This window comes from Cucurbita pepo, chromosome LG15, assembly GCF_002806865.2.
Source record: "Cucurbita pepo subsp. pepo cultivar mu-cu-16 chromosome LG15, ASM280686v2, whole genome shotgun sequence".
Classification (NCBI taxonomy): domain Eukaryota; kingdom Viridiplantae; phylum Streptophyta; class Magnoliopsida; order Cucurbitales; family Cucurbitaceae; genus Cucurbita; species Cucurbita pepo.
This window is the reverse complement of record NC_036652.1, coordinates 1588776-1614990: the sequence shown is the minus strand read 5'-3', so window position 1 is coordinate 1614990 and position 26215 is coordinate 1588776. Positions and strand designations below refer to the sequence as shown.

Genomic DNA, 26215 nt, shown 5'->3' with positions numbered 1-26215 from the left:
GTTTGTGTTCGTAGAAAACGGATCAGGTCGTTAGGTCTGTTGTCTGCATCGTACAAAATTAGGGTAAAAATGTCATTTTTTTTTCTTTGTCCTTGAGTCAACTTTCCCAGTTCGAGAATATTAGAGTTTGTGTTCGTAGAAAACGAATCAGGTCGGTAGGTCTGTTGTCTGCATCGTACAAACTTAGGGTAAAAATGTCTTTTACAGAATAGATCAGGTCAATAAACATGTTGTCTACGTCATACAAAATTAGGATAAAAATGTCATTTTTTTTTCTTTGTCCTTGAGTCAACTTTTCCCAATTCGAGAAAATTAGGGTTTGTGTTCGTAGAAAACGGATCAGGTCGGTAAGTCTGTTGTCTGCATCGTACAAAATTAAGGTAAAAATGTCTTTTTACACAATAGATCAGGTCAATAAACATGTTGTCTACGTCATACAAAATTAGGGTAAAAATGTCATTTTTTTTTTCTTTGTCCTTGAGTCAACTTTTCCCAGTTCGAGAAAATTAGGGTTTGTGTTCGTAGAAAACGGATTAGGTCGGTAAGTCTGTTGTCTGCCTCGTACAAAATGAAGGTAAAAATGTTACATTTTTTTTTTTGTCCTTGATTCTACTTTTTCGAGTTCGAGAAAATTGAAGTTTGTGTTTGTAGAAAACGGATCAGGTTGATAGGCTTGTTGCTTGCGTCGTACAAAATTAGGGTAAAAATGTTACATTCTTTTTTTGTCCTTGATTCTACTTTTTCAAGTTCGAGAAAATTGAAGTTTGTATTTATAAAAAATGAACCAAATCGATAAACTTGTTGCGAGAATCGTATAAAATTAGGTCAAAAAAATATTTCTTATCATTGATTTATGACAATTTAGTCCCTATCGTTAAGTTTCTCGTAAAATTTTATTAAGTTTTTTACATTTTCTTATGCTATATTACGTTTGGGGCTTAATTCCCCCCATATAGATTTTTCGCCCCAGTTTTGTGGTTTCGTCAGACTTTAAGCGAGATTTGTCTTCGCCAATCGAACATCGCTTGTGCGGAATCCAAGCATGTTCAACCACACATGTCTCCTATGCGTGCATGTTCAATTGTCTGTGACACATCCGGCTTGCCTCTACACCAGGCCAAGTCATTCGGCTCGACCTTGCCTCTACTCGAGCCAAGGTCTCTCAATGCAATGTCGCATCTCGTCTTGTCATCTCGATGTCTCTATCTTGCTTATGTCTCAACTTGTCTTCAATGCCCACTTCGTGTGGTGTGTTAGATGATGCACCGTTCTCCTTGGTCGCATCATGGCACTCGTCTAGGTCCTCGCGTGGTCGGATGGGCGCCACTTGAAGGTCGCCGCTTCTATTGTCGCTACGTGAGGGTCACAACCTACTCTCTTCATAGTTAGGTTGTGACATTCTCCCCCACATAAACTAGTCCACGTCCTCGATGACTTACTTCAGGGCACAACCACACTTTGGATTGTGACATTCTCCCCCACTTAATCTCGGCATCGTCCCGATGACGATCCGAACTATTTAATATAAAAAAATTAGCACAATTTTTAAAAATATAAAAGGGTTTTACTGCAACGATCTACAGGTTCAGGGAACTAGTTACTAAAAATGTCAACAGAGTGGGACGAGGACGAGGAACAGCAAAATTTCCATTTATTTTTGCGTGGATGAGGACCAGGATTCTTCACTCAAAATTGAGCCTTTGTATGGAAAATATACGCCTTAATTAGTTGAGTTGGCATCCAACCTTATCCATATACTGTAGAGACTTTAGATTATTACTTGAACACGATCCTCTTGTATGTTAACCAGATACTCTTCAAGATTACATTAATAACCTTGGATTTTCATACGATTGATAATATTAAATTGTAAATAGAATAATAAAATTTATTATTAAAAATTAAATAATTAATTACGAGACTTTAGCCCTAAATCCCAATAATATCTTACTTGCACTAATACTGGTGAGACATGTATCCCAACACGTTTAAAGATTATTAATGTTGGGATCGAACCAAAAACGGAAGATGCTACTTAGTGCAAGTGAGACTTTAGGCATAAATCCCGGTAATCTCAATCTTCTCACAGAATTAGTATTTTATATACTCAGTTATACTCGATCGAACCATCAACTTTCGAGATGATAACTAGTGTCGTATTCACTCAGGTGTATACTCAAATCGACAAACAAAATTATAAATTTGTGTTTCTTTTTTTCTTTTTCGTATCGTAACCCTAATATTTTATGTTCGTTAAATAATTCTTTTGAGATCGACATCATACTCAATAATTAAAGTAAATAAAGCAATTGAGTTGCCCAATGAGGTATGGCCTTGAGGTGCCCCCATAAAATTAATATATGAATGTGATGCCATTATTGCATTTCCATACATGGCAACCATGCACACTTTATTATTATTACATCAAAATCTTTCATATCTTACCATTCCCATGAAACTCTTCTCTTTTCAACCCTTCATTTTTACGATATTCATTAAACCATCGTCTAGAACTGTTCGAACGATCTGAAGAATCTGATCAATGCAATCCAACACCTGTACCGTTTGAGTTGAGTTGGGTTCAAATGAATTAATTTTTTTATGGTTCGGTTTCAGCTTGACCCAACTCTACCCACGAACATCCCTACCATCGTTTAGAATTATTCGAAGGATCTGAAGAATCCGATCAATGCAACCCAACTGTACGGTTTGAATTGTGGTTTCATCTAATTTGAGTTGGGTTGGGTTCAAATGAATTAAATTTTTATGGGTTCGGTTTCAGCTTGACCCAACTCTACCTACGAACATCCCTACGATCGTTTAGAACTGTTCGAAGGATCTGAAGAATCCGATCAATGCAACCCAACTATACGGTTTGAATTGTGGTTTCAACTAATTTGAGTTGGGTTGGGTTCAAATGAATTAAATTTTTATGGGTCGGTTTCAGCTTGACCCAACTCTACCTACGATCGTTTAGAACTGTTCGAAGGATCTGAAGAATCTGATCAATGCAACCCAACTATAGGGTTTGAATTGTGGTTTCAACTAATTTGAGTTGGGTTGGGTTCAAATGAATTAAATTTTTATGGTTCGGTTTCAGCTTGACCCAACTCTACCCACGAACATCCTGACCATCTTTAGTGAGATTATTTAGGATACCATATTGTCGTAAGTTCGAATATCACCTCCACATACACATGTGATATAACTTAGGGTTGTTTCTACTTAGAATATTACATCATGTGTAGTAGTTGGAGTTCAGTTAGAATTATGTCGAGAGAGGATTATTTATTATTATTATTATTTTTGTTAGCTCGACCTCGACCTCGAGTAGAAACATTTAGACTCCCTAATTTTTTTTTTATTAGAGTATACGTCTTTAACTAGTTTAATTAAGATAATTATTAATTAATATTATTTTTAATTTAATTGATTATTAAGCAAAAAAAGAAAAAAAAAATTGTTAATCTTTGTTGTGTTGGGCCCGTAGGATCCAAAACAATGGACGGTCCAGATCCTATTGACCTGTTGACTGGTTGATTAATTTCTACCGGTCAAAGCTTTTTAAAGTCAAAGCTATCTTTTATCTCTCAATCCACAATCCGGTTACTTGCTATCTCGGAAAATGGTTAATTAACACGAAAGCCTCCAATTCCAATACGAAATGGAAATTACAATTCACGAACCAATAACAGAGCGCGTGTAGTAAACACAGTCATATGGCGCGTGAAATACAGCAACGTAGAGGTTTGACTTTTCCGTAGTGTAGGGAGAGAATTAAAATCCATTTAAAAATCGCCACGTGGAAGGTAATAGCCGTAGTAAAAAAGTTGGAGCCGATCCGTTTGTGTGAACGTGCATTAAAAACTCGTCGTGGTGATTTTTCTTTTTTGTTCAAAAATTAAATTACGAAATTTATTACGGAGAGAGAAAATTATTTTGCTCTGCTTTTGAAAGATCTCAAAATAAATAAAACAAAATAAATAAATAAATTATATAAAAATGTTAAAATAAAATTATCTTGGGATAACAAAATTTAAATTTACAATATATATATATATATATATATATATATATATATATATATATATATAAACTAAATTTGGGATTTTCGTTTAGAATTCTAAATATTTTTAATTTCTAAATGATATTAATTTTTTAGTTACTTTTTTGAACAACTTATATAATTACCCAAAAAAAAAATGAAATTACACAAATTGGACAATTTTTTTTAACCTTTTTCGTTTGACTCTGACATCCCACCTCGGTTGGAGAGTACAACGAAACCTTTTTTATAAGGATGTGGAAACTTCTCTGTCTAACGTACGCGTTTTAAAAAACTTGAGGGTAATGTTGAAAGCAAAAACTTAAAGAGTTCAACTTCTCCCTACCCGACAGTTATATACTCTAAGTCGTTGTTGTTGCCTTTTTGCTTGCACCATATATAACACCAATTTCAATCTCTCAAATCTTGCTATCAAAACTCTCTTTCGAAATCTCTCTACCCTCGTTTTCTAAAACTTTCTTCTTGAACCGGGGGGCCAGAGGCTCGAGCATACGTTGCCTGGTCACCCATTTTCTAAAACTTTTTTTCTTGAACCGGGGCTAGAGGCTCGAGCATATGTTGCCTGGCCACCTGCTTTCTCAAACTTTTTTCTTGAACCGGGGCCAGAGGCTCGAGCATATGTTGCCCGACCACTTGCTTTCTAAAACTTTCTTCTTGAACCGGGGCCAGAGGCTCGAGCATACGTTGTCTGGCCATAGGCAACGCAAGAACGAATTGGCTTGACTCACTTGTTGCTGGGAAGTGAGTGCTGCACAATCGCAAGTTCCGCTGCAATCAAAAAGTGCGATTATGAAGCAGTGGGCTTGAGCCGTTACAATAACCTAACTAATTAACTTTTAGGGCACAATTTTTTCAAATTTGTGAGGCCTCAAGATTTACCAAACAAACAAAGCATAAAGCTCTCTCCTTTTTGCAAGATGTGAGGTTTATAGAGAGAGAGAGACAACAAAATTTGTCTAAGTTTTCCATTTGTGGGTCTGAATTTTAACACAACCTTCCTCCTCCTCCTCCTCTTCTTCTTCATCCCAACCTCTTTCTCCGACCACCGCCGCAATCTCCGCCGCCAACCACCGCCAAAACCAAGAACAATCTTCATTTGGTGGAATTTCCTTGGTGGGTTAGAAAAAACACTAAAGAAAACAGCTAAAGTTGGTAGCTTTATTACAATATCTTTGCATGCCAAGCTTCTAAACACAAAACTCCCTCTTTTCCCAACAGATCTTTGAATCAATTATGACCAAAACGTTCTAATAATCTCATTTTCAGGTCAGTGTGGTGTAACTCCAAGAATGTATGGAGATTGCCAAGTGATATCAAGCAATATGGGAACAAACATAAACCCTAATTTCAATTTCATCTCCAATTTCCAACACTTTTCTTCCATATTGCCTGTAAGTTCTTCATTTTTTATCCTTTGTTCTTCATTTTTTTGGTTGAAATTATTATGGGTTTTGAATGTTTGCAGAAGGAGGAAAATGGGGTATTGAGAGGGAAAGAAGATATGGAAAGTGGGTCTGGAAGTGAGCAGCTTGTTGAAGAACATCAAGGAATAATTGAAATGGATAGCAATAATGATAATGTTCTTCACCAAAATTTGAAGAAGAAACGCTATCATAGGCATACAGCTCGTCAGATCCAAGAAATGGAGGCGTAAATTTCTTGTTTTTTTTTGTGTTTTTTTGTTTGAAGATTGATGTTTCAAAAGGGTTTGATTTTGTTTGTTTGGTTTTGGTAGTTTGTTTAAGGAATGTCCACACCCTGATGACAAGCAGAGGCTTAAACTTAGCCAAGAACTCGGACTCAAACCTCGTCAAGTTAAGTTTTGGTTCCAAAATCGAAGAACTCAGATGAAGGTTTGTGTTTTTTTTTTTTTTTTTTTGGTTCAAAAAGTCGTTCTAAACTGACTCTAAACGTCGAGTTTTACAAACCCGTGTTATATTTCATCTTGATTTGGCTTTAAACCTCGCTAATTGAAGCTTTGGCTCCAAAATCGAAGAACTCAGATGAAGTTTCGTGTTTTTTTTTTTTTTTTTTTTTTTTTTTTTTTTTTTTTTTTNGTCGTTCTAAACTTACTCTAAATGTCGAGTTTTACAAACCCGTTTTATATTTCATCTTGATTTGGCTTTAAACCTCGCTAAGTGAAGTTTTGGCTCCAAAATCGAACATCCCAGATGAAGGTTTGTGTTTTTTTTTGTTATGTATACAAAAAGTTGTTCTAAACTGACTCAGAACGTCGAGTTTTACAAACCCGATTTATATTTCACCTTGATTTGGCCTTAAACCTCGTCAAGTCGAGTTTTGGCTCCAAAATCGAAGAACCGAGGTGAAGGTTTGTGTTTTTTTTTTAATTATTCAAAAAGTTGTTCTAAACGGACTCTAAACGTCAAATTTTACAAACCCCTTCTATATTTCACTTTGATTTAGCTTTAAACCTCTTCCAGTCAAGTTTTAGATCCAAAATCGAAGAACCGAGATGAAGGTTTGTAAAAAGTTGTTCTAAACCGACTTCTAAACGTCAAGTTTTACAAACTCGTTTTATATTTCAACTTGATTTCGCTTAAACCTAGTCAATTTTTTGCTCCAAAATAGAAGAATCCAAATGAAAAATTGAATTTTTTTTAAGTATTTAGGAAATCATTTCAAACCGACTTAAACTCATTTTATATTTCACTTTAATTTGGCCTTAAACCTCGTCGAGTCAAGTTTTGATTCCAAAATCGAAGAACTCATATAAACACTCTATTTTTTAAGTATTTAAAAAGTCATTTCAAACAGATTCTGAATGCCAAATTTTACAAACCCATTTTATATTTCACCTTGGTTTGGCCTTAAACTCCACCCTGTCAAGTTTTTGGCTCCAAAATCGAAGAACCCATGAAGATTCATGTTTTTGAAGTATTTAAAAAGTCATTTCAAACAGACTCTGAGTGTCAAATTTTACAAACCCATTTTATATTTCACCTTGGTTTGGCCTCAAACCTCACCACGTTAAGTTTTGGGCTCCAAAATCGAAGAACCCAGATGAATGTTCGTGTTTTTTTAGTATTTAAAAAGTCATTCCAAGCCAATCCGCTAACCCATTTCATATTTCACCTTGATTCTTGAGAAAAAAAAAAAAAGAAAAAAAAAAGAAGAGTATTTTGGTGATTCCTTCCATTTAAGAGCCTTGAAACCCTAAAACTGTGAACCCATAATGATCTTTACAAGCTACCATGGCTATCTTCTTTCTTTTAACAGTCTGTCCGCCATTAAAGCGACCTTGTGGTTGCTGTATTAAAAAGCCCTAACTGCTCAAATGTCTGTGTTTCCCAATGGCATTACAAATTAAATGCTTTCCCTTTAACTTTTACCACTGTTTTAAATCAGCTTAGTAAGTGAATTGGTGACTTAATTAGGGTTTCTTTTTGGTAATCAATTAATTAGAGACTTAATCTTTGGTTTAATTTGTTTGACAGGCACAACACGACAGAGCTGATAATGCCATACTTCGAGCTGAAAATGAAACCTTAAAAAATGAAAATTATAGACTGCAAACTGCCCTAAGAAACATCATATGCCCTAGCTGTGGAGGGCAGGGTATCCTTGGGGAACCTAGCTTGGATGAACAGCAGCTTCGTCTCGAGAATGCTAGGCTTCGAGATCAGGTAAATTAATTAGGTCAAATTATAAGTTGATTCGTCTGTGAATCTTCGAGTTTGTGTCTCGTGATTCGTCCTAGAATTTTAAAAAGGGTCTAATGAGACCTTAAAGGCCAAATCAAGGTGAGATTTGCGAATTTTCGAGTATCTTTCGAACTTTCTAATTAGGTCAAATTATAAGTTTGTTAGTCCGTGAATTTTCGAGTCCGTGTCTCGTGATTCGTCTTAGAAATTTAAAGTGTCTAATAAGCCATCGATCTTGTAGATTTGTGTCTGTTTGATCTTTGAACTTTTAATTTTGTTGTTAACAGTTGGAACAAGTTTGCTCGATGACCACAAGATACACAGGTCGCCCAATTGAAGGGATGCCCATGCAACCATCTTTGGATTTGGACATGAATATATACTCGAGGCAATACACGGAGGCCATGGTTTCGTCCTCCGACATGATGTCGATGCCCTCGATGCTCCCGCCCGAGGCTGCCCACTTCTCGAAGGGCGACCTATTAATTGATGAGGAAAAGACACTGGCAATGGACCTGGCTGTGTCGTCCATAGCTGAACTTGTTAAGATGTGTCGCTCGACTGAGCCTCTTTGGGTTCGAGATAGCGAGAGCGGTAAGGACATTCTAAATGTCGAAGAGCATGCCAGGATGTTTCCATGGCCATTGAACCTCAAGCAACACTTGATCAATGAGTTTAGGACCGAAGCCACTCGTGACAGCGCCGTTGTTATAATGAATAGCATAACTCTTGTCGACGCCTTTCTTGATGCCGTAAGTTCCCATTTCTATGCTTTTGTTTCGAAATTCAATGGCTATGCATCTAGTTCTCCGTTCCTGGTTCTCCTATAGCCGGATTTCGTTATTCGTCGACCCGATCCAACTTGAAAATTTGACTAATCTTTTTTAATTGGAGTTTTTTTAGAACAAATGGATGGAATTATTTCCTTCAATTGTGGCCAAAGCAAGAACTATTCAAGTCATTTCATCAAGTGTTTCAGGCCATGCTAGTGGTTCCCTTCAGCTGGTAATATAATCGAAACCCTAAACTTCCAATTCCATCTCTAATACTAAGAACTTTTTCTTCCTTTCCTATAGATGTATGCAGAACTTCAAGCCCTTTCTCCGCTCGTTCCGACGAGAGAAGCTCACTTTCTCCGGTGCTGCCAACAAAACGCCGACGAAGGAAGCTGGGCCATCGTCGATTTCCCGATCGACACCTTTCACGACAGCCTTCAGCACTCGTTTCCGAGATACAGAAGAAAGCCCTCTGGTTGCATTATTCAAGACATGCCCAATGGATACTCTAGGGTAAACCCTTCAAACCTCTTCTTTTCCGAGTCTAAGCGCAAAATCTCGGGTTCGACAAATTACCACTCAACTCAAAAATTCAAATCATGGGTTACGAAAAATTGATTCAAATTCATTCAGGGTGTGAAAACGTCAGCTAAATGATTTCCACTCTCCTCGAACATAGAATAATTAGAAGAGACTGGAACAGTGATATAGCAATTATATTAAACGGTTGAACGTATGAGAGAAATTACAAAACATGTTTCGAACCGTACATTTAGATTACGATGGATCGACCGTGCCGAGTGATTATTAATATGTTTGTAGGTTACATGGGTGGAGCATGGAGAGATAGAAGAGAAGCCAATCCATCAAATATTCAATCACTTTGTGCATAGTGGAATGGCTTTTGGGGCACACCGTTGGTTGGCTATCTTACAAAGGCAATGCGAGAGAATTGCAAGCCTCATGGCTAGAAACATCTCTGATCTTGGAGGTTCTAACTCTATTTTATCTCTTTCTCTTTGAATTTGACCTAATTTTGTGATAAATTTGTACATTATGGTTTCTTTTGGGATTTGTTTTCAGTAATACCTTCACCGGAAGCTAGACAAAACCTAATGAAACTAGCACAAAGAATGATCAGAACTTTCTCCGTCAACATAAGCACCTCCGGTGGCCAGTCATGGACGGCGTTATCTGAATCTCCCGACGATACTGTTCGTATAACCACACGAAAAATCGTCGAGCCTGGCCAACCTAATGGGGTTATTCTCAGCGCCGTCTCGACCACTTGGCTTCCTTATCCTCATTATCGAGTCTTCGATCTTCTTCGAGACGAACGTCGACGGTCTCAGGTATTTTGACCCAATAATTTGTCGAGTCGCTATAGATTACGTTAGTCTCAGGTATTTTGACCTAAATAATTTGTCGAGTCGCTATAGATTACGGTTGTTTTAGGTATTTTGACCTAAACATTTCGTCGAGTCGCTATAGATTGTGGTAGTCTCAGGTATTTTGACCTAAATATTTTGTCGAGTCACTATAGATTACGGTAGTCTCAGGTACTTTGACCTAAATAATTCGTTGAGTCGCTATAGATTACGGTAGTCTCAGGTACTTTGACCTAAATATTTCGTCGAGTTGCTATAGATTATGGAAGTCTCAGGTATTTTGACCAAAATAATTCATCGAGTCACTCATCGAGTCACTGTAGATTATAGTAGTCTCAGGTATTTTGACCTAAATAATTCGTCGAGTCGCTGTAGATTACGATAGTCTCAGGTATTTTGACCTAAATAATTCGTCGAGTCGCTATAGATTACGGTAGTCTCAGGTATTTTGACCTACATGAGTCGCTATAGATTACGGTAGTCTCGGGTATTTTGACCTAAATATTTCGTCAGTCGCTATAGATTACGGTAGTCTCAAGTATTTTGACCTAAATATTTCGTCGAGTCGCTATAGATTACGGTAGTCTCAAGTATTTTGACCTAAATATTTCGTCGAGTCGCTATAGATTACGGTAGTCTCAAGTATTTTGACCTAAATATTTCGTCGAGTCGCTATAGATTACGGTAGTCTCAAGTATTTTGACCTAAATATTTCGTCGAGTCGCTATAGATTACGGTAGTCTCAAGTATTTTGACCTAAATATTTCGTCGAGTCGCTATAGATTACGGTAGTCTCAAGTATTTTGACCTAAATATTTCGTCGAGTCGCTATAGATTACGGTAGTCTCAAGTATTTTGACCTAAATAATTCATTGAGTCGCTATAGATCACGGTAGATTTAAAAACGTTGATATCGTTTCAGCTCGAGGTTCTTTCGAATGGGAATTCGCTGCACGAAGTTGCTCACATTGCCAATGGCTCTCACCCTGGAAATTGCATCTCTCTTCTTCGTATCAATGTGAGTTTTTCTTATGAAACTTGAAAACCCTAATCTCTGATTTCATCTCTATTGAAACTATTTGAATGTTGCAGGTGGCCAGCAACTCGTCCCAGCACGTCGAGCTAATGCTGCAAGAGAGCTGCACGGATCAGTCGGGCAGCCTCGTCGTCTACGCAACGATCGACGTCGATTCAATTCAATTAGCCATGAGTGGAGAAGACCCATCTTGCATTCCTCTCCTCCCCATAGGATTTTCCATTGTCCCCGTCGTCGGGTCTACCGTTGACGGACACCCATCACCACCACCCGAAGACGGTGTCGCTAACTCCGGCTGCCTCCTTACCGTCGGCTTGCAAGTTCTAGCCAGCACTATTCCATCAGCAAAGCTCAACCTATCAAGCGTTACTGCCATCAACAATCACCTATGTAACACGGTGCACCAAATCAACGCCGCTCTCGGCAGCCCGGCTAGTATCGAGAACGGTAATACCATTGCTGAGCCTAATAATGCACCAGCGCCGGCACCGGCACCGGCGCCAGCACCCAAGCAATAAGCTTTTGCATGGTAGGCAAAGAAAGAAGTGAGCTGCCAATTACCCAAAATCTCCCTCCCTCATGCCACCCATGACGTAGATTCCAAGGGTATTTTCGGTAACATGAAAAAAAAAACTAGGGTTTTTGAGTGGGAGATTGTGGGTAATTGGGAGAGAGAGATGGTAAATTAGTTAAAAAAAAAGTGTAATTAATTAAAATTATAGGAGTAGTTTTTGGTGGGTAAATAAGAGAGAGAAATAGGGTAGATTTGATGTGTGGATGTGGATCAGGGTGTAGGGTTATTGTGGAAGTCAAGAACGCACCAGATAAAACCCTTGGTCCCTGACAAGGCTGTCAGAAAGTGGGGCCTTGTCCAGTCAGCAAGGGTGGTGGTTCGGGCATTGACTTCTTCTGCTTAAATTGTGTGTCAGTCAGACGTCGTCGTTTCAGTTGCTTTTCAATTCTTATTTTTATTTAGATGAATTATTATGACTGAATTTATTGCTTCCCATTAATTGCCTTTTCTCCTTTCTCTTTTCCAAAAAAAAAAAAAAAAAAAAAAATTATTATTATTATTATTCAGCCACGTGGATGTCCAGTCATCCGTAGAAGCCACGTCACCAATCTCTTAATTATTTAAGCTTATGATAGAGACCATATGAGAAATATATCTCAATTTACTCTTAAATATTTTAAAAAAAATAAATACTAGTTTCATAATTTATTTTAAATATTTTTTAAAATTTTTTAAAAAACGAAATTGGAAGTCGAGGGTCAGTTGCGACATGCGCCGACCAAGTCCATATTGTGCACAACGCAAGTCCTCATGGGGGACGACGAGACAACCAAAATTGAGTGGGGGAGAGTCCACGAGAATGAGTAGCTCACTTCGAGAAAGTGCTCTAAGAAGTGAGCACGAGTGAATTCCTTGAGTCATCCCCTTTTGCCTAAGGTGGATGACTTCACACGGTATTTTTGAAATAAAGAATGAGTAACGGTAGGGGTATTAACAGAAATTTAAAAAAGTAAAAGGGTATTTTTGTAAATTCAAATGTGTTAGAATGATTAAATTGCAAAATAACATAGGGAATATCCAAAGGTGGGTCTTAATATTGTTGGTTTACATGTGGTAGGGAATGATTGATGTTTATCCATTTGAATGATTTTAGAGGCCATCCCCTCAATTTAAGGGTAGTCAATGCTAGAAAGGGCAATATATTGCTAAATATATCCCTCAAAAAGGTAAGAAAAACAAAATATTTGATCATAATTATAAATTATAAGTAAAAGATATGGTGGTCTCATCAATGCCATCCATGTGAACTTTCTTTAACATGTTTCGTAATCAATAGCGTAAAAAAGTAGCCGTGTTTGAAAAATTCGATCATCCGAAAAATCTGATTCACTCAATCTAACCTTTACGGTTTGAGTTGGGTTCGGCTCGGTTCATCAAATAAATGAATTGGATTGGTTCATGGGTTCTCCTAAAATTAGATTGGGATCTAACCTTCACGGTTTGAGTTGGGTTCGGCTCCGTTCATCAAATAAATGAATTGGATTGGTTCATGGGTTCTCCTAAAATTAGATTGGGTTGAACTCTATCCATAAAAAATGATCGAGAGGTCACCCAACATAGAATTGCTTCAAACCAAGGATGCTCGGATGTGACAGTATGTCACCCAATCTTTTAAGTATTGAATTATGCATTTGTCAAACAAGAACCGAGTTTGTACAAAGCTAAACTCTCTAATAGGGTTGGGATTGTGTTTGTGTAGAAACAAAGGGCTTCCGCTCCTTAGCTAACTTCTAAGGTTCACAACTAATTCTCTCTCTTCTCGACGCCTTTTACCAACTTCTAAATTTCGCTAGAAGACTTATTTTTGCAGAATGAGATACGTATAAAAATAGGCTCGGTTCAATCTCTATTTCATGTGTTACAAACTAATTCGATTGAGGAAGGACGATCTCCAACTTTGAAAGGTGAGTATTTGCACGGTAGCATATTGTGGGGTTGCTATAAATAACACTAGATTCATAATTTGTTTGCAAATTTTATTTATTATTTTAATTTCATAACTTCTTGTAGCGGGCAAAATGAATGAGAAGTTCCTGTCGTAACTTATTGGGCATTTGAAGGGTAGCAATGAATAACTTACCATCATGACCACTAACTTCTTTTAACGAGCATTTGACCGTTTATTTTGTGGGAGACTATAAATACTAATAAATTAGTACGCAGAAAGACATATTTTTTATAAATGAAATTGAGCTCTCTAAGTTATACTTTCACTCTTAGAAATGTGAGCGTCATATTTGTCATTTCTAAGTTTCAAGCCATTCTTGTAGTAGATCGCATCCGAGACATTCAATTAAGTCTTGATCAAGTTCGATTGTTGAGTGACTCAATTTAAAATAAGGTTTCAAATCTTGCTTTTAGATCTTTGATCATAAGAGGTAATCTGTAATCTAATTCTAGTATTATCTCTTAGTTGATCCGAATTTTGTAATCTGTAATCTTGGATCATTGGGCTGAGGATTAGAAATTGTCTTATCAAAGACAATCTAAAATATTCAAGAACCCCAAAATGATAAGGAATCACTCGGAAAGAAAGTGAGATTCGAATTATGTTGTTATCAAATATTTTAACGAAAGAAAACTTGTTTGAATGATTCTAAATATGTAATATAAACTATATACAGTTACAAAGAGACGTAGTTTTAGGCTAAAATAAAGCACAAATGCTTTAAGTCTATTTTAGAAAGACAACATACATGACTTGATATAGATCTTACACGGGACAGTTCAAGAGTTGTATCCTTCGTATTTTATGACCATAGTTAACCACTCTGTATATGTAAATGAAAAATAAGTAAAAAATCTTAAAACTTAAATATATTAATAAAACACCGTAAATCTAGATTTTAATCGTCCATCAAGAATTTGTAAATCATCTAAGAATAACGTATACTCTAAATTAACATATGAAAGTATCGAGTGGTTGGGACAAGACGTATGTTTATTTTCTCTATTTATTTAATTTTTTAGTTCAACTGCTACTAACTTAAAAGTTCGAACCTCCGTTTGTAAGAAAAAAATAATTTATGTATTTATCTATCGAAAAGAATTGAACTATATTCAAGTTGACAACTATCAGATCCCACATTGATCATAGAGGAGAACGAAGCATTCCTTATAAAGATGTGGAAACCTCTCTCTAATAGACGCGTTTTAAAATTATGAGACTGACGACTATATGTAATGGGCTAAAGCGATGAAATCATTTTTTTATTAACATACAAGTCTGCGTACTAAATAAATAAATAGTAAGAACCAAAATAGAACAATTTAAAAAGTTTCGAGTATATTTGGTGTCACAATTGTAGTTTCGAGGCAACGAACATGACAATTATGCAACGCTTATTCTAATCCAACGAACAAGCCATCGTGTGAAAATTAGACTTGCAGACATTTCTGACGTATGGTCGAGTCTCGAGCCACGTTTTGAGAGAAAATGTTTTAGAAAACATGGTCAGGAAGGAAAATCGTTGAAAGTAAGTATTGTCAAAGTCAATTGTATTGAAAACATGCAGACAAGAGAAATTACAATAAATGGTCACGAGAAAAGGTTTGATAACTACTTGGTCCCCAGTAGTACATTTTGAGGCGATCAAATCTGACCGTTCTAGACATGATTTCGCCGAACGGTCATACAAATAAAAAATATAATAATAAAATAAAGGGTTCGACATGACATGGATAACACCGGTCCTTACTCGTTCGACATGACATGGATAAAATAATACAACGTGAAATAAAATTAATTATATATATTTTAATAAATATTATAAATGTTAATATATATATATATAGTATCTTATGTTATAAATTTGTTATATTAAAATATTTATTATAAAGTAATAATAATAATTGTTTTGTAATTTTCTAATTAATTTTGTAATAAAAAGGAAAAAATTGTAAAATGTATTATTTTGTGGACAACGCCGGTCCTTACTCGTTGGACAAAAAGGGTAAAAAAGGTCAAGAGGTTTGCCACAGAAATAATGGCATTTATGTCAATTCGTACAGTTGCACCCACTGAATCCTCGCGGCGAGTAGAAACGTCACTGTACGCGCGCCCTCCCAAGATTCTCTTTCCGTGAATTCAGTAATTTCCGGGGCGCCACTTTCCCATTAATATATTTTCAGATATATATATTTTTAATATTATTTATGCTTCAATCACATTAATTAAAATTAAATTCCGCCGATTGAATTTAAATAAATTAAAATTTCACAATTATATATATATAAATTTAATTACATAATTAATTTTTAAAATTTTAGGAGGAGAGACACGTTTTAATTTAATGTTTGAAAATAAATAAATAAATAAATAAAGGTTAATTATCCTTTTACTTTTATTAAAAATAAAAATTAAATAAATAATAAAAATCTATACTTTGTTTAAGAAAGAATATTAAACTTGAAAATAGTTTTAAAAATACATTTTAATGTGTGAAAAGTATTACAAAAATATGACTGAGTTTTCAAAACAAATTATTAATACCTTTTAATTTAAAATAAAAATAGAATTTAGAGGTATTTTTTTAAATAAATTATAAAATTTAAGACTATTTTTATTAATTTAGCCATTTTTTAATTAGGGACTAAAACATAGGAATAAACCTTCCAAACTTAAATTATATATGGTGGATGATGAAAGTCCCAGTCGACTAATTTAGGGAATGATCCTGTTTATAATTAAAGAATACTCTCTCCATTAGTATGAGATCTTTTTGGGAAACCTAAAGCAAAGTCATGAGAGCTTATATTCAAAGTGGACAATATCATACCATTGTGGAGAGTCGTGTTCGTCTAACATGGTATTAGAGTCATGCCCTAAAATTAGTTGTGCATACTATTTGTGGGGAGTCGTGTTCGTCTAACGTGGTATTAGAGTCATGCCCTAAAATTAGTCGTGCTAATAGATTGGTAAATCCTCAAATGTCGAACAAATGAGTCGAGCCTCGATTAGGGGGATGCGTACTTTGTTCGAGGGGAGGTGTTGCCCTAAACTTAGTCATGCCAATAGATTGGTAAATCCTCAAATGTCGAACAAAGGAGTCGAGTCTCGATTAAGGGGAGGACAGGAGAAAATGACTGAAACTCTCCAAAGGAGTCGAGCCTCAATTAGGGGGAGACGTACTTTGTTCGAGGGGAGGTGTTGGATGATGAAAGTCCCACGTCGACTAATTTAGGGTTTATAAATAAATAATAAATTAAAGATTGGGTGTTGGATGATAATTTTATTTTTCAAAAATTGGGTATAGTTAAAGAGATGAATAAATTGGAATATGATTACAATTATTAATTAAAAATAAATTAAATGCTTATATAATTGTTTTCCAAAATCAGGAACTATCCTCCTGACCTCTGTGTGTTTCAAGCTCGCCTTTAGTTCTCGTTCTTCCCGCCGGAAACTTGCTTTCCTCGCCGGATAACCGCTTAGACTCCGGTGAAGCTCCTCTCTCTTCCACAGGCCACTCATCTTTCTCATTTTCTCTACTGTTTTTCCTTGGATTGGTCGGAATGGATTTCGATCTCCATGTAAATTTTCTAATGACTCGGTTTTGTGTCGTTTGTTGTGTTCTGTGAGAATGTGGTCGGCCTGCTGCTCGTCGGAGGCTTGCTCCTGACTGTTCGTTGATAACTATGACCTAAGTTCATTTGATTTTAGATTTCTTTCCTTGTTCTGTTCTTTCTTTTGTTCTCCGGTTGTTTGTAGTTCGAGGAAGTGATCACAGAGGGAGGCGTGTACAGAACGATTTCGGCATGAGATGGTACCATTTCGATTCTTTGTTTTTTTATGAGTTAGAACTTTCTTGTAGCTGCATGATATTGTTATTCGCTTCTTTTCAAGCCGATCATTCTATATCATTACGTTTGATGAGATCTTGTGCATTGTTTGGTTTTACCACAGGATCAGAGAAGTGACAAACAATTTTTGTTTGCGTTCTTCCCTCGATAATTTCTGCCTCTTCTATGCAGCTTTTTGACTCGCAAAAAGTCTGACATTATTGGAATCTATATGGTAATGGTTGAGTGGCTGAACTTTTTTTCTGCTCGAAATTTTAGTAACTCCTTGTCCTTATCTATCTATTCATTTAACCTTCAATTTTGTTTTTAGTTGTCTTTGTCCTCTAAGACTAGGGCGCTGGAATTTGGTTTGAACTTTGAAGAACTTAATTTGTATTTTAAAAACAGATTATTCTGGTATCATGTCGAGGTCGAACTTTTGAATTTTACGAATTTCTTATCGAACTGTTATTCCAGTAATTATAATTCCATCTCGTGCTTTTCAAGTTCAAGTGCGCTAACTGGTTGAACATTACTGAATGTTTGGCTCGCTCTGTCTGTGTTCCGTAATTAGAATTGTCACTGACGAGTCGTGCGTGAGTGTAGCTGTTAGTATTTCAAATGAAGCTTGTGATCAATTCGATTAAATTGTTTCTTCTTCCCAGTTTGATTATGTTCTTCTGTTAAAGGCAGTAATTATTCATAAGTGCAATTCTACAAGCTCCTGTTCCCCAGTTGCTTCTCTGGTTCAAATATCTTGTATTATTTCAAACTGAAAAAGTGTCCATGGCATCTTGTAGAGTCTAATTTTGTTATTTCATCCTGGTTATAGTGTTGACAGGTGGAATGACGAATCTTCATGTCCCCAGAGTCCCAAAATGGCGTCGAGTTTCTTTAACGAAAAAGGATTCAGTGAATGAAATCTGAAGCTGTTGCAGAAATATGTGGACGACAAGCAGGGGAGATGCTTCAAGAGCTTCGGTATCATGTGGCATGAAATTTCATGATGATGTAGATTCATTTTCATGGAAAAATGGTCCTTCTATTGGGAATGATGACTTTTCTAAGCGAGGAGTGGGCAAGTTTCACTGCAGTGATCTAGAATGGATTAATAAGATTCCAGAATGTCCCGTATATCATCCCTCAAAAGAGGAATTTGAGGATCCTCTGGTTTATTTGCAGAAAATTGCTCGGGATGCTTCAAGTTATGGTCAGATATCCTATTTTTTTTTTTCTATTCACATCATCATTCCATGCAATATCTTATTATCTCAATAATTAATGAATTATGAGAGTTTTAGATGATAATGAATGGGAATAAGGATAGTTTAGTTTAGGCATTGAAGTTGTTGAAGTACTGTTGTTCTGCAAAGGAACTTTTTTCAGGAGAAGGAATCTTTAGTATAGTCTAGTCAAAATTGGATATTGGTCATAGTTGATTCAGTGTAGGCACGTGAGATTAGTGATATATCATTACTATTTTCCTTTTTCTCTAGGCGACCTTTATTTAAAGTTGCTACATACAAGAAGTTTATGATGTTGGTTGACTCTCAAAACATGAAGTTATGTTCACTCGCTTACTCCTTTGAAATTTGGGATATGTGGTACTGATGGTGGTTTAGAGTTTGGTTTTGATTATTTGTGCGTTTAAAACACCATCTGTTCTATTAAATGGATCTTTTTTAGTCCTATCATTCTTTCATTATATTTTTGTCCAATGGTTTGAACCGTTCGTCATTATTAGTTTATTATGATTTATTTTTTTGAACAATGCTTCTCTACAAAGCTTACAGACTTCGTTCAAAGTTTTGATGTTAGACTGATTCACTTCAAATGTTCATACTTAAGAATTATATTTCTCATTTACTCTATACGTTTGATTGCTGCCTTCTAATAGTCACTTACTTGACTTCTTATCAGACTACAGGTTCTATCAGTGATCTTTCTACATATTTTGTTATATTTCTATTACACTCCACACAAGTTTTCACATTGTGCATTGTGCATAAATTTAATGTATCCTATGCCAGATGATCATGTAGATACTATTGAATTTTATTGAGTTCGTCAAAGCACAATACAGATGGCCATTGGCCAGTCTTAAAATAAACATTGTGCATCAATAGTTGATACTTGTGATTGTTTAAGATGAGTCTTGTTTTTTTGGGTTTTCTTTCCTAGTGTGTTATATACTTGTCTTTCCTTTATGGGGCTATTTTCTTAGCCCTTGTGTCTCTTCTGTAAGTTTTCCAGTACTTTCATCATTCCCAACGGAAGTTTTTCATGGTTTTTATACTTCCCACTGACCTTTACCCTTGTTTACGAATTTAGAACTTGGTAATTTCTTTAGACCTGTAGATTGGACTTTATCAAAAAGCGCATCCTTAAAATTTTCGTTAATAATTTTAGATAACTGAATTTCATATAGGTTGACATTTTGTTACGTTAGTTCATTGGGAAACCTGTAAAGTTAAAATCGTAACATTTAAAACAAGTTTATATTGTAAGTAAAAGTTGGTCCTTCAACAATCTCTCCAACATATTGTCATGGTTGTAAGTAAAAGTTGGCCCTTTAACTCGATTGCTTTGGTCATTTTGACTTGATATTACAGACATAACCTCTCCCATTTCATTTTGACTTGATGAAATCATGGTCATCATATATTTATGCACGAAACTTTTTAGTAATACTATTCTATTGCATTTCACTTAAGGCCTGAAACTTCTGTCACTTTATTTGAGTACCTCCCTAATACATAAGAGCTTGTAGAATGACTAATCTTCTCTTAACAACTAGGTGAACGTATAATTTCATTTCACTTTCCCAATCAAGAGAGTCCTCTTTTTGTTTTTTGTTTACAATAATTGTTGCTTCTCATTTTCATTGGAACTTTCAGGTATGTGCAAGATAGTTTCTCCTTTTAGTGCTTCTATCCCTGCTGGGATGGTTTTAATGAAGGAAAAAGTAGGATTCAAATTCACAACCAGAGTTCAACCACTTCGTCTTGCTGAGTGGGACGCAGATGATAGAATGACCTTCTACATGAGTGGGAGGTGTGTTCCTTACATAGTAAATTATTCTGGCCTTATTATCCCTTGTTTATTTTAAATTTTGATACGACTTTACAGAAATTATACCTTTCGCGAATTCGAGAAAATGGCGAACAAGGTTTTTGAGCGTAGATATTGTAGTTCTGGGTACCTTCCTGCCAAATACTTAGAGAAGGAATTTTGGCATGAAATTATTGGTGGGAAAACAGATACCGTAGAATATGCTTGTGACATTGATGGTACAGCATTTTCGTCTTCTCCAAATGATGAGCTTGGGAGAAGTAAATGGAATTTGAAGGTTTATCCATTTTTCTTCTTTTGTTCTATTTTGTTCCTAAAAGTCTTTACCTAAGTTTATATGAAAGATAATTGTCAGAATGTGACTAACATGATATGCAGATGGTGGAAGTTGAAAGGTAATTCGCCCATGTAGATCGTCTTTTATGGTCAATGAGCTTGCCGACTCATAGAAGCAAGCACTCTGTGAGAGTACTAATAATAGGAGATAGTGGTGATTGATTAGCTAGGGGTAGGGATTAAGAGACCTTAGAGGGGGAAATGGTTCGACTACGAGAGAGACATAGCCCTCTTGAAAGGCTATGATACTGTACTTTCTTTTTTGATTTTGTAATTTAGTTATGTATTGAGTTTAGTATTATTGGGATCCTAACACTGCAATGCAACTGACTGTATATACGAGTTCTCTTGGGGATTAGATTCAGTATTACAGTACATATCTGATAACATTGCTTCTATTGATGAGTTACTTACGTAGTTTTTCTGTTTTTAGTTAAGATAAATGGGTTCAAATGATCAGACTCAGTACATTCATAATTATGAGTTTAAACTATACCCATCACCTATTTAAGATGAATTGCACGATATTTGTCACAGTTTTTTGAATAAAAATATGAAATTTAGCTGCGAGATAAATGCTTATATATGCTATTCTTCTTTCAGAAACTATCATTGTTACCCAAGTCTGTCTTGCGTCATTTAGAGATGGAGATTCCGGTAATGAGATTGCTTCTTTTATATATGATACTGTGGAAGTTTCAGCCATAGTTTCTTACGTGACTTGGTTTGAATCTTTCAGGGAGTTACTGAGCCAATGCTGTATATTGGAATGCTGTTTAGTATATTTGCCTGGCATGTGGAGGATCATTTCCTGTATAGGCATGTTACCAAGTAGTCAAGATTTTTTGTAATCAGTATTACCCTCGGATGATAAAATTATTTTATTATTTCTTTGTGGTTTACTTGCATTTTCATATCTTGCAGTATTAATTATCATCACTGTGGAGCATCGAAAACTTGGTACTGTATTCCTGGTGATGCAGCTTTAAGATTTGAGGGCGTTGTCAGAGAAAATGTGTACAAAGATGATATTCTATCAGAAAATAGTGAGGATGGAGCTTTTGATATTCTTTCGGGGAAAACAACATTGTTTCCTCCAAATATTCTGCTGGAACACGGCGTCCCTGTATACAAGGCTGTTCAAAAACCTGGGGAGTTCATTATTACCTTTCCAAGAGCATACCATGCTGGTTTTAGTCACGGTGATACATTATAATCATTATCCTATGTTTTTCTTGTTCCTTATCCAACTACCTGCATTGTTTCTTAGTTTGTGACAGATTTTTTTTTCTCTTCAAATCTAAAGGCTTCAATTGTGGTGAAGCTGTGAACTTCGCTGTGAGCAATTGGTTTCCTTTGGGTGATCTGGCTAGCCAGCGTTATGCTCTTCTCAATAGAGTTCCCCTACTTCCTTACGAAGAACTTTTGTGTAAAGAAGCAATGCTTCTCCATACAAATATTGAACTTGAAGATTCAGATCATGCATCCATGGAATCAGTCTCTCACCGTTCCCTCAAGATATCTTTTGTGAGTTTGATTCGCTTCCACCATTGTGCTCGGTGGTTACTCATAAAATCCAGGGTGTGTAGGAGGATTTCTTCAAGGTCCCATGCCACCATCCTCTGCAGTTTATGCAAACGTGACTGCTACATTGCATATGTCAATTGCAGCTGTTATGGACATCCTGTGTGCCTTCGCCATGGTATACTTCCTCAATTTATATTTGAGAATATGTTTCACATCCTATCAAAATATAAATGAAATAAATAAATAAATAAATAATAGTATATCTGTGTGTGCATGTATGTATGTTTGACTTCTTTTTTTTTTGGGTTAAAAAAGGATCGACCCCATTTATTTGCTGAGTCTTCTGAATGATGTATGTTTATCTTGGGTCGTGGACTATTTTTGAGTAAAGAAGGAATGTGGCCCAAAACTGACAGAGTAGATTAGCATGACAAAGTAAATCTTTTGTCCCATGTACTTGCAAATTTTCATCTGTTTATTAATTATTACGATAGCAGCCTGCAACAATATGAAGAAAAAGAACAAAGAACATACAAATTACGTCCATTAAATGATATTAATATTCATTGTTCTGTTTTAATTCCTATGCTTACCTTGATTGCCCACCCAGATTTTGATTCTATTAACTTTTCATGTGGGAGAAATCATACACTGGTTTTGAGGGAGGACATTTCAGAAATGGAAACTGCAGCCAGGAAGTTTGAAAAGGAAGGAAGAATTTTAGAGGAAATGCTTGAGCGAACCAAAAGTAATCAGGACTTATATTCTTATCCACTGTCCAATTTGTTTCAGAAAGCTGAAGAAGAGGGTTACAATGCATACTGTTCGGTGACATTTCGGTTGAACCCTGAGCTCGAAGAAGTTGTTGGTAGTTATTCACAAGAGAACGAAGGTTTTAAAACTAAGCAGGCTATGGCGAGTGGTGCTGCTGACATATTAAGTACTGAAATGTCTGAGGCTTTACGTAGTCCTAAGCCAATCAATGTAAGATTTAGTTGTTTTCTTGAGATCTGCTTTTCTTGTTCACAATATTTTAGTGAGTGTAACTGCCCAAGCCCACCACTAGTAAATATTGTCTTCTTTGGGCTTTCCTTTTCGGGCTTCCCCTCAAAGTTTTTAAAACATGTCTACTAAGGAGAGGTTTCCACACCCTTGTAAAGGGTATTTCGTCCTCCTCTCCAACCGACGTGAGAACTCACACTGAGACTCTCCATAATTTGGAGGAAGGCTCACATTCTGGTTTAACTGAAATGTCACTTGTTGCTTCTTTCTAAGCAGATACAGAAACATGCTTATAACGAATTAGGGAACCATGAAGCCCCCAGTTTCTCTCAAGTGTTGTGCTATACATGCGAGTCTTTTCCTTCCCTTCAGTCAGGGAAGAACTGCTCAGGATCACATATTCAACCTCGGGCGGATCAGAATGATGATGATGATTCGGACATGGAGATTTTTAGAGTTAAGCGTCGATCATTGAAGGTGAAAAAGAACATCACGAATGATAACAGGATAAAGCAGTCTACTCAACAGGTACTGTGGATAGAATTGCATTCAGTTACGCTCTAATTTAATATCTAAGATTTTCTTACTCTTTGCTATTGATATTATGACTATATATGCATGTGTACTGAGTGCTGTAAAATTTAATCTCGATAATTTTATTAACTGAAAGGTTTGGTATTAATTGTGAGTAGAAATATATTTTTGGTTTTAATACTACTTTGATCATGGACTCCTTGTACTTTTGGTTTTAGTTCATATTAGTTCATGCAGTTTCAAAATGATCTTGGTCCTATACTTTCAAAATATCCATTTTAGTCATGTACTTCTTCTCAAACCAGAAACTTGGTCAATGTCTATGCTATTTTGTCGAAAGATACTTCATCGCTTTCGGCTATAACCTCTCCCTTTATGTTTCCGCTAATGAATCAATTGTAACGGCCCAAGCCCACTGCTAGTAGATATTGTTCTCTTTGGGCTTTCCCTTTCGAGCTTCCTCTCTAGGTTTTTAAAACACGTCTACCAGGGAGAGGTTTCCACACCATTATAAGAAATGTTTCATTCCACTCTCCAACCGATGTGGGATCTCACAATCCACCCCCCATTGGGGCTCAGCGTCCTCATTGGCACATCGCCCGATGTCTAACAACGATGCGTAACGGGCCAAAGCGGATAATATCTGTTAGTGGTGGGCTTGGGTTGTTACAAATGGTATCGGAGCCGGGCATTGAGCAGTGTGCCAGTAAAGGCGCTGGGTTCCCAAGGGGGGTGGATTGTGAGATCCCACATCGGTTGGAGAAGGGAATGGAACATTTTTTATAAGAGTGTGGAAACCTCTCCCTAACAGACACGTTTTAAAAATCGTGAGACTAACGACGATACGTAACGGGCCAAGGCGGATAATATCTATTAGCGGTGGGCTTGGACTGTTACACCAATAGTCATTTGACTTTTGGTCTAATTATATACACAATGTTTTACTTATTAAGAACAATTTACCAAAAACTTCTGTTGAGCCTGTTGAATATTTGAAGTTGTAGAGTATTCTGGCTGATCTCAAATGTTTCTTTCTACTAGGGTCTCAAAAGACTGAAAAAACTCCATCCACACACGAGGTGTGGTCAATTAATGTCATCAGTTTGTTGCAAAGCTGACAAGTCAGTTTCCAAAGTGTTTCCTACCAGTAAAGATAGTGTCTTTGTAGATAGATCTAGCAGAACAACCATTCCCATCTCTTTAAAGTTAAAGAGATTCAGCATTGGGGAAGCAGGGAGTAGACAACAACTTGAACGCCACAGTAAAGAAATGTTCTGGCATGAACAGGGAAAGGCCTCACACAAACCTCTCCCTGCTGCTGAGTGTGGGCCGAAGCGCATTAAAGTCCGAGTTCTATCGTCATACCTGGGGTCTCACCACAAGTTGCATTGAAGCTTTTGGCTATAAGGTATTGTCCAGCTATCAGGTTAGTGATTGATTGATCCACTCTCAAGCGTGCTTTTTCGCTTTATTTTGCTAACGATACGATACGAAAAGAAAAGGAGTAGACGAATACAGTTGACTCAATGGTTGAATGTGTATATACTTTATGCAGGCCTAGCATATAGTTAGCCTATTGTTAAGGTTCTTGAGCTGCGTGTTTTTCGATCATCAGCCGGGGAACCTTCCTGCAAGAGTGATGATATGGGATGTGGATAATTGATAGATGTAGTAGTTAGATGTAACATGTAAATATTCTGGCCAAATTTTATGCTGATAAACAGGTGAATTCCAAATGCACATTGAATAAAATTGGCTCTATGATTCTCATTTTCTGTCTTCATATTAGGGGGACATCCGATCAGAACAATACAAAGAAGATTAGCATGGTCTTTGGGCAAAGATGACACGCATAAATCGAGAAATGGTATTAGAGCCAGACACCGAGCGGTGTGCCAGCGAGGACGCTGGGCCTCCAAGGTGGGTGGATTGTGAGATCCCACATTGGTTGGAGAGGGGAACAAAGCATTTCTTGTAACGGTGTGGAAACCTCTCCCTAGTAGACGTGTTTTAAAACTGTGAGGCTGACGACGATACGTAACGGGCCATAGCAGACAATATCTACTAGCGATGATCTCGGGCTCTTACAAACGGTAATTACTTATTTTGTTGTTAAACTAACAGAATAAAATGCAGAGAAATGCCTGTTTTTGCTCGCTCATGCATTTCCATCAAATCCATGGCTATGGATAGCGTTAATCAGGTAAGTTGATCTATTTGAGTTTAAACTTTTTAGATCCACCAAGGTATGAGTGTTCATAGTAGTTTTTCTTATGAAATATTTTTTCTTTTCATAAATCAATTTATTATTCATTACTTTCTTTTATTCGATTTTTTGCCATTTTTTTATATCATAAATCATTTAATTGTTAATTTAATACATGCACACATTTCTTTGAGGTCACATATAGAATTATATTATATAGTTCCTAAGTAGAGTTGTCGAGTAAATAATCTATGA

The 26215-nt window shown here is 36.4% G+C and overlaps 2 protein-coding genes and 1 pseudogene across 8 annotated transcripts; all 3 read left to right on the top strand.

Moving 5' to 3' along the window:
- The first annotated feature begins 4939 nt into the window (after window positions 1–4939).
- Window positions 4940–11941, top strand: LOC111776386 (homeobox-leucine zipper protein HDG5-like). 3 transcript variants are annotated; one of them, XM_023655821.1, is made up of 12 exons: window positions 4940–5179; window positions 5333–5457; window positions 5532–5716; window positions 5802–5919; window positions 7522–7710; window positions 8016–8480; window positions 8632–8733; window positions 8805–9017; window positions 9327–9495; window positions 9588–9856; window positions 10815–10910; window positions 10985–11941. In XM_023655821.1, the coding sequence occupies exons 2-12, from the start codon at window positions 5356–5358 to the stop codon at window positions 11444–11446; spliced, it is 2370 nt and encodes a 789-aa protein (XP_023511589.1). In that variant the 5' UTR covers window positions 4940–5179; window positions 5333–5355; the 3' UTR covers window positions 11447–11941. The 3 variants fall into 3 exon arrangements, with proteins under 3 accessions (XP_023511589.1, XP_023511590.1, XP_023511591.1); XM_023655822.1 differs by having other exon boundaries at window positions 4940–5214; XM_023655823.1 differs by lacking the exons at window positions 4940–5179; window positions 5333–5457; window positions 5532–5716; window positions 5802–5919 and adding an exon at window positions 6040–6075.
- A 4907-nt stretch (window positions 11942–16848) lies between these two features.
- On the top strand, window positions 16849–25688 carry LOC111776470 (lysine-specific demethylase JMJ706-like). 5 transcript variants are annotated; one of them, XM_023655914.1, is made up of 13 exons: window positions 16849–17267; window positions 17408–17518; window positions 18116–18493; window positions 20181–20337; window positions 20413–20632; window positions 21295–21348; window positions 21431–21510; window positions 21616–21893; window positions 21998–22393; window positions 22829–23202; window positions 23494–23748; window positions 24796–25180; window positions 25544–25688. In XM_023655914.1, the coding sequence occupies exons 3-12, from the start codon at window positions 18226–18228 to the stop codon at window positions 25144–25146; spliced, it is 2433 nt and encodes an 810-aa protein (XP_023511682.1). In that variant the 5' UTR covers window positions 16849–17267; window positions 17408–17518; window positions 18116–18225; the 3' UTR covers window positions 25147–25180; window positions 25544–25688. The 5 variants fall into 5 exon arrangements, with proteins under 5 accessions (XP_023511682.1, XP_023511681.1, XP_023511683.1 ...); XM_023655913.1 differs by lacking the exon at window positions 25544–25688 and adding an exon at window positions 25310–25524; XM_023655915.1 differs by lacking the exon at window positions 25544–25688 and having other exon boundaries at window positions 23497–23748; window positions 24796–25524.
- Window positions 25531–25626, top strand: LOC111776528 (annotated as a pseudogene).
- Window positions 25689–26215: the final 527 nt, after the last annotated feature.